Here is an 8,401-nt window from a genome sequence, read left to right as displayed (position 1 = left end):
ATAATTTTCTCTAATGATCCCATACTAACCGAATGTTAACCGAATTAGTTTTTTGATGACGTGATATTCTTATATGGCAAAACTTTCATTTTTGATGACATGATATGTTTATGTGTCAAAAACTTATTTTTTTATAACGTTACATGTTTATGTGAACCAGCTGGGGTAGCCCAGTTGGCCACCGACATCCACCTCTTACCAAGAGGTACCGGGTTCGAACCTTGGGGCGAACAAAGTACTCTCAAAGGGTCGGCTCGGCAAGGGTATTTACTGCCAGGCTCAGGCTTGTCGGGTGGCGGCCTGGGAGGGGTTATCTCCTCCGCGGTCAGGGGTACTGTGCATTATCCTTTTTTTTTTACATGTTTATGTGGCAAAAACTTTAAATTATTTATGACATGACATGATTATCAAATATTTTATATGTTAATATGTATAGTTAAGGGGGTTTGATGTATTTTGCATGGGTTTAAATATGCAATTTTCTCGTTTTCTCCAAACTTTCTCTTTTACCCTAACATAAATCTCACGCGTGTTGTTGAGTTGAAATGGGAATGGTGCCTCATCTTTTGAAGCGATTAGGGTTCCATATGAAATCCACCAACCAAATCAAATATTTGCTATCGAATCATCATCAGAGGCCACCATATTCTTCTTCTTCTTCTTCCAAGATTCGTACATCAGCAGCGGTTGTAAGTTTGCTATTTTTTAATTCCTATTTTATAAGTATAACTTCTTATACACATCTATTTGATCGTCCATGAGTGTGTTAGGGTTTGGTATTTGGTTTCTGATGCATACCCAGTACCGAATGTGTGACCCAGATCCCAACCCAAATCAAAGTCCAAAACTCGACCCTGGAACTAGAGGTGCACAAAATAACCGGTTAACGGTTATTAATCGAAACCGTAACCGGTTAATAACCGATTTAGGAATAACCAGTTAATGGTTATTTTTAACCGTAGGTTAGTAACCGGTTGTAAGTATTTAGTATAGAAACCGGTTATTAACCGGTTTTTTTAACCGATAGACCGGTTAACTGAAAAAAAAAACAAAATATTCAAAAAGAAAAGCAAAATAACCGGTTAATTAGAAGGGTTTTTGTTTTTATGTTAATAATAATTCACTAAACTAAAGTACTAAACTATTTGTTTCAATGAAATATGTTGCAGGACAATCAATCACCAAAGCAACGTGAATATGACAGTTTCTTTGAGGAACTGCGTGCTAAGCAACGTGCAATGGAAGATGCTGCAAACGAAAGACGAGACAGGGTAACTTTTTTATGAGTTGTGACTGGGATTTTTTTTTAAACTAAACCAAACCGGTTGGCAATGGTTTGGTCTTCAAAACTGTTCTGTTTAGACGGGTTGGCACTTTAGTGGTTTGATCCAGGTGGCAAATCGGCATAACACTCCGTTTTTTCAACTTAGCTGCAGCCGACTACTTTGACCCGGTTCGAGTCTGTTTTAACCATAGTTATTAAAGGCGCTAGGCGCACTCAAGGCGCACAGGCCTGGCCTGGGGCCCAGGCGCAAGGCAAAAATAAAAGTGAGGGCCTGAGAAAAAAAGAGCGCACAATGAAAAAAACTTAAATATATTTTATGTATTAGAAAATTTATACTATTCTTTAAATACAATAAACAAAAGCTATTATATAACATTTAATATCATCTATTTAGTACAAAAAGGTGTAAAATATTAGTGTAGAAAAGTAGTTTTCCTTAGATAAAAGTAGAAATCTGGCTCTTGTCAGACTTTAGATAATCCTCCGGAATCTAGGAATCTCGCCAAAATCTGCGCCTAAACCATCACCTAGAGAATTAAAGCGCAATTGCCTTGACTTAAAGCGCAATTGCCTCGCCTAGCTTGGAAATTGGGCCTAGGTGCAAAAGGCGATGGCTTTTAACAACTATGTTTTTAGCGCTAGTACTATCTAGATAACAAGTGTCAAAATGGGCCCAGTCCGGATTGCCATATTGTTTGAATTCCAAAGCATGACTGTTACAACTGTTTTTATTTGTAACAGTATATGCGTGAATTACATGCCCATGTGGAGGCATCATTTGCGAAGCGGATTTCTGACATCGATAAACTGACAACACAAGTGGAAGCGATAGAGCGTGACTTCAACAGGGGATGCGCAATAGTCCTGGTGTCGACAGCGGTAGGGACCATCGCAACTTGTTACTATGTGTGGTCATCACTTACTCAGAAGGAACCCTGATGTTGATAGAGCGACCTTTGGCTTTTGAAGTTTGAACACTTCTCTTTGATCTTCAAAACATGTTAAGAATCTTGCTCTTGTAGTTCCAAGAGTTGTTTTATATTTATGAATACATGTTTCTGAATATATGTCAGACGAGAACGTTTAGTTTCTTCAGACCTCTTTCTAGTTCATCGTATATCTGTGTTTGTTTCCGGTAACGATGGGTTAAATTGGTTGTGGGTTTAAAAGTCATCCTGGTTAGCTACATTTAAAGGAAGCTAGCTTAACTGCTATGAGTTTGAAATTTGCACCAAAGTGTTTGTGGATGAGCCCTAAAACACATAGCAACTAAATTCTCCATGCAGTGACGGACCCAGAAATTATTTGTTGGGGGTGTGGATGAGGTGTTCAACCATATTTTCAAGGGGTGCGGTCGGGTTTTTTGCCTAAAATCTACACTAATTTTTTTTTTTCAAGGGGTGCGGCCGCACACCCTGGCCAAAGGCTAGGTCCGCCCATGTCTCCATGTTATCAATTCATGTTCCAATTCAACTTCTAACAACCCATTGCTCTGTGACCAATCTCAGGTTGCTTGCTGCTCTACCCCCACATACCCACCCTGTGGACCAGGTGCCGCAAATTCGGTGTTGGTTGTTGTAGTACGAAGGCTTAATTATCTAGCGATGCTCCAACCAAGATGAATCAACAAATGAATAAACCTGATTTGTTATAATCAACAACCCTATTAACGATCCTATTAAAAAAATCTATTTAGGCCGGTTTCAGTACCACCTAAAGATCTCAACATGTTCCTACCTTTCCGCGTGTTCATGAAAATCTCGTAGGTGGTTACTAAAGATCTCACCTATATGATGACCCATGTTTGGAAGTGGATTGAAAATAGGGAAATTTACATCACTAGGTAGTGATTGAGATGAGTGGGAAGACGGAGAAGATGATGACGTGGAATTGGAAAGAAAAGAAGCGCCAAAATAACTTAATGATGAAACCTAGCTTGTGCTATAGTAGCATGCCGTGTATGAGAATCTTCGAAACGCTTTGGGCCCGTAGCGAGTGAAAAAAAGCGGGACCCTATAATATAAACTCAATAATCATAAAAACCATAATCAAGCAATAATTATTATAACAATAAACAGGAAAACAAAAACGAGCCCATCACAAACCTTTTATTGATTTTGGTTTAAATTTGTAATGGGTTTTGCTTGTTGCCCTTTTTTTATCTAGTTGTCATGACAATTTGAGTAGTTAGGCATTATTATATATGGGTTAAAAATCTAATTTGGGTTTTATTGTTTAAACACTTAGGCCCTATATTCTATGGATTTAAATATACAAAAGATTTAAATTTACATGTTTAAATTTATATGTATTCATAATCATAATCAAGAAAATTTAACATGTGTAAGTTTTTCATTTACATATGCGTAAGTTTGTTGTATTTACATGTGTAAAAAACTTATCAATAGTGATTTTGAAAGAAGAGATGAATTATTTAAAGAGTAAATTCTTTTTTTAATGTTGTATTTTAATTATAATGAGGTTCGCATTAAAAAATGATTTTGATTGGTTTTCTTCTTATTCTCACGGTTCTCGCAATATTTAGTGTTCTTAACATAACCCTCCCCTATATATATAATGACACGTTTCTTTTAATTCATGTCGTTTGTGACAGTTGAATCTAAGACCTCCCCTTCCAAACCTATATGTTTAAAATCTTTTGTCTTTAACAATCGACCACCACCTCCTTGATCATGTATTTATACATAAACATTTATTTTGTTCTTTTTTCTAAACAATCCAATCCACCTTATAGTTACATCCAAGTCCATTGGGCATCTGTCCATTGATAACTATCACCTTGTGTACTACCATGTTTATTCTCGACACATACTCTCATCGAATCAAATCAAGAAAACTTTCAATACAAGCATGCATCGAACTTTGGAATTCCCTTCTAAGGCTGCGTTCTAAGACTGAGTGGTGTGGTATAAAACCCTTAGAGGCTTTATAAAGCCATGTAAACGCCATCTCACAGAGGGGCTTTATATTTAACATGTTTGCAATGGTATAAAACCCCCTAATTATTACCCATTTTTTTTGTTTTTCTTTTAAAATTAAAACTAATAATATTTCATTAAATAAAAAAATTACATTACTAAAAATAAAAAAAAGCTGACAAAATGCTAAAAGGAACATAAAATCTAAAGTCTGTATTTGTTACGGATTTTTTGCCAACTAGGGGTGCAAACGAGCCGAGCTACTCGAGCTCGGCTCGAAAAAAAGCTCAAACGAGCCGAGCTTAAACGAGCTCGAGCCCGAGCCTAAAAAACAAGTTCGTTTAGTAAACGAGCCCGAGCCTGAGCTTCGCTTATCGAGCTCGAGCCGGCTCACGAGCCTAAACGAGCTTTCTGGTTATATATTTTTTATTAATATATTAAACATATATTTATATAATAATAATTACCATTTATATAATATAAAAATAACTTAATTATATTGTATAATAATTATAATTAATATAAATTAACTAATAAATATTAAACGAGTCGAGCTCGAGCTTGAAAAATTACCTTCGAGCCGAGCTCGAGCTTTAGAAATAAAGCTCGGATCGAGCTTTCATATGTTAAACGAGCTCGAGCCTGGTCGAGATCGGGCTCGCCTCGGCTCGTTTGCACCCCTATTGTCGACGCATTTGCGCTATAATCAACGCGTCTCCTTAAAGGTGATCGATCGATTTAGACAAAATTCTATGTCTTTCTCCATTTGCCTCGATTCTTGTAGCTCGACAATTTTTTTCGGCGTTTCTTTCTTGCATTGTCACGAAACGCCTATGATCGAGGTCTCGTATGTCTTGTAGGTGTCGTTCATCTCTTCGAATCTTGCTTCATTTCGAAACCCGCCGAAGACGACTCCGCCCTTCCCCTTTTTCCCATTTCTTCTATCAGGCGGTCGGACCAACTCCACTTCCTCATCCTTGTCGTCCACATTAATGTTTAAGTCGATGTTTCGAGCATTGGAAATAGGTGTTTCCGGATCAACAGAGGAGGATGTTTTGGACGGTTTTGCTTTACGTGTACTACTAGACGTCATGCTCGGTACGTTAGCCCATTTATATCTTAAAAAATATGGTACAAAAAAAAATATAATACAAACTATTTAGAAAAATACATACTATTTAAAAAAGGTAAATAACGCTTGCCAACTTAAGGATCCTTCGAGATGTCGAGCCACGCCCGTGCTAACGTGTACTCCTCATCTTTCGACCAAGCTTGGTAGGTTCTTTTCGTGCGTGGAGCGGTAGCCACTTTTTTATGGGACCGTCTACCACGTTGAGACACCTCGGCTACGGGCTCCGATTGTGTCTCTGGCACCGTTTCGATGTCGGGATCGGTTTCCTCTTGAGCCCCATGCAAACCGCCCATGAATGTAAAGTCGTGTGGACCGTGAAAGAATTGTGGATGCATGTGTTAATATTTGCGTGTACACCATTATCCTCGGGTCCATATGTTGGAAATTGTAGGACGATTGCGGTTGGGTGGTGTTTGGGCGATATGAAGTTTGGTTCAATCAAAAGTTTTAAGCTCCTAACTAGGGATGGCAATGAAACCCGAACCCGATGGGTAAACCCGAAACCCGACACATTTGGGACAGGTTTGGGGTCGGTTAATCGGGTTTGGGACGGGTTTGGAAATAGTTTTTATTTTTTTCGCGGGTTTGGGGCGGGTTTGGGATTTAGTGATATACCCGTTTACCCGACCCAATTACCCGATAAAATGTACCCGTTTACCCAATTGTATACCCGATATAATTTCTTTTATATTATTAATATGTGTATATATGATACATCCATTTTTTTCACACATATAGGTATTTTATTCCGTATACATTGTAGTTATTTGATATATATTTTTTTAATAACAATACAAAATGTAACCGGTTAGTAGTTACTCGATAGATACCCAATGAGTTTTGAGATGAGTATACCCAACGAGTAATCTTTTTAAATTAACGGGTTTACCCGAAACCCGCGGGTATACCCGATACCCGATGGGTATTTACCCGCTAGAAACCCGACAGGTTTTGGGACGGGTTTGGGACAAGCTTATCTAATCGGGTTTGGGTTTGGGATTACATAAACCCGTCCCAAACCCGACCCATTGCCATCCCTACTCCTAACCTAAAAGCGTCAAGCTCATCCAACCAAACAAGGTTTTTTATTGAGTATGAGTTTTTTCATAAAAGCTTAAAACTAGAAACTCATAAAACCCAGTAAAAACTTCATATTATGTTTAGTTAAGGGGGTTTGATCATTGATGTATTTTGCATGGGTTTAAATATGCAATTTTCTCGTCTTCTCCAAACTTTCTCTTTTACCCTAACATAAATCTCGCTGAAGCAGAGCGTGTTGTTGAGTTGAAATGGGGATGGGGCCTCATCTTGTGAAGCGATTAGGGTTTCATATGAAATCCACCACCCAAATCAAATATTTGCTATCGAATCATCATCAGAGGCCATATTCTTCTTCCAAGATTTTTACATCATCAGGGGTTGTAAGTTTGCTATTTTTTAATTCTTATTTTGTAACTATAGACATCGAATTCATTTATTTATAGGTTTTTTTTAACTTCTTATACACATCTATTTGATCGTCCATGAGTGTGTTAGGGTTTAGTATTTGGTTTCTGATGCATACATGTACCGAATATATGACCCAGATGAGTATATCCCTTCCAGTTCTTTGTTGTTGGCCACCCTAACCTAATCATCTATCAGTAAATAAAAGGTAGGGGTGCAAACGAGCCGAGCCGAGCCCGAGCTCGACCAGGCTCGAGCTCGATTAACTTATGAGAGCTCGGGCTCGAGCTCGGCTCGATTCGAGCTTTATTTTCAAAGCTCGAGCTTGGTTCGTTTGTATTTTATCAAGCTCGAGCTCGGCTCGGGCTCGGCTCGTTTATTATATATTAATTAGTATATTAAATAAAAATAATATAAATAATAGACTTATTAGGCTTGCGAGCTCGATAAGTAAAGCTCGGGCTCGGGCTCGGGCTCGGGCTCGTTTACTAAATAAGCTTATTTTTAGGTTCGAGGTCGGCTTGTAAACAAGTTTAAATAAGCTCGGCTCGACTCGGCTCGTTTACACTAAGGCTCGACGAGCCTAACAAGCTTCACATGTGAGGCTCGAGCTCGGGCTCGATAAACAAACGAGCTTTGTTTTGAGGCTCAAGCTCGGCTCGGGCTCGATAAGGCTCGGCTCGTTTCGAGCTTTTTCTCGAGCCGATCTCGAGTAGCTCGCGATTTGCACCCCTAATAAAAGGGCTTGTTTTTATGTTAATTAACTAAACTATTTGTTTCAATGAAATATGTTGCAGGACAATCCATCATCAAAGCTGCTGAGTGATTTGAAACAACAAGAACATAAAAGATTCTCCGAGGAGCTGCTTGCCTCGCCAAGTGCATTTGAAGCTGCTGCAAGGGAAAGGCATGCCATGGTAACTTTTTCATAAGTTGTGACTCGGATTTTTTTTTTTTAAACGTAAACCAAACCGGTTGGCGATGGTTTTGTGGTCAAAACTGTTCTGTTTACACGGGTTGGCACTTTAGTGGTTTGATCTAGGTGGCAATCCTGCATAACACTCCGTTTTTTCAACCCAACTGTAGCCGACTACTTTGACCCGGTTTGGACGGTTCGAGTCTGTTTTAACGCTAGATAGCAAGCGTCAAAATGGGCCTTGTCCGGATGGCCATGTTGTTCGAATTCCAAAGCATGACTGTTGCAATTGTTTTTATTTTTATATCTATATTATATATATCTGTAACAGCATATGCGTGCATTACATGCCCGACTGGATGCATCAGTTGCGAAGCTGTTGTCTACCATGGATGAACTGCCAAAACATTTTGAAGCTATGAAGCGTGAGTTCATCAAGGATTTCGCAGGAGCCGTGCTGTTGACAGGGGTAGTGACCTTCACATGTTGTTACTGTATGATATCATCAAGAACTAATACTAGGAAGGATCCCTGATGTTGATAGAGCGACCTTTGGCTTTTGAACACTTTAAGAATCTTGCTTTAGTAGTTCCAAGAGTTGTTTGGTTGGTGTTTATGAATAAATGTTTCTGGATATATGTCAGACGAGAAGGTTTAGTTTCTTGAGACCTCTTTCTTGTTCA

At 38.7% G+C, this 8,401-nt stretch overlaps 1 protein-coding gene across 1 annotated transcript; it reads left to right on the top strand.

The window, feature by feature from the left end:
• The first annotated feature begins 481 nt into the window (after window positions 1-481).
• On the top strand, window positions 482-8,401 carry LOC110864427. Its single transcript, XM_035974327.1, has 4 exons — window positions 482-689; window positions 1,170-1,271; window positions 7,600-7,719; window positions 8,050-8,401. The coding sequence occupies exons 1-4, from the start codon at window positions 546-548 to the stop codon at window positions 8,251-8,253; spliced, it is 570 nt and encodes a 189-aa protein (XP_035830220.1). The 5' UTR covers window positions 482-545; the 3' UTR covers window positions 8,254-8,401.

This window comes from Helianthus annuus, chromosome 6 (assembly GCF_002127325.2).
Source record: "Helianthus annuus cultivar XRQ/B chromosome 6, HanXRQr2.0-SUNRISE, whole genome shotgun sequence".
NCBI classification, from domain to species: domain Eukaryota; kingdom Viridiplantae; phylum Streptophyta; class Magnoliopsida; order Asterales; family Asteraceae; genus Helianthus; species Helianthus annuus.
Note: the sequence above shows the minus strand (reverse complement) of the source record. Positions and strands in the feature narration are given on the sequence as shown.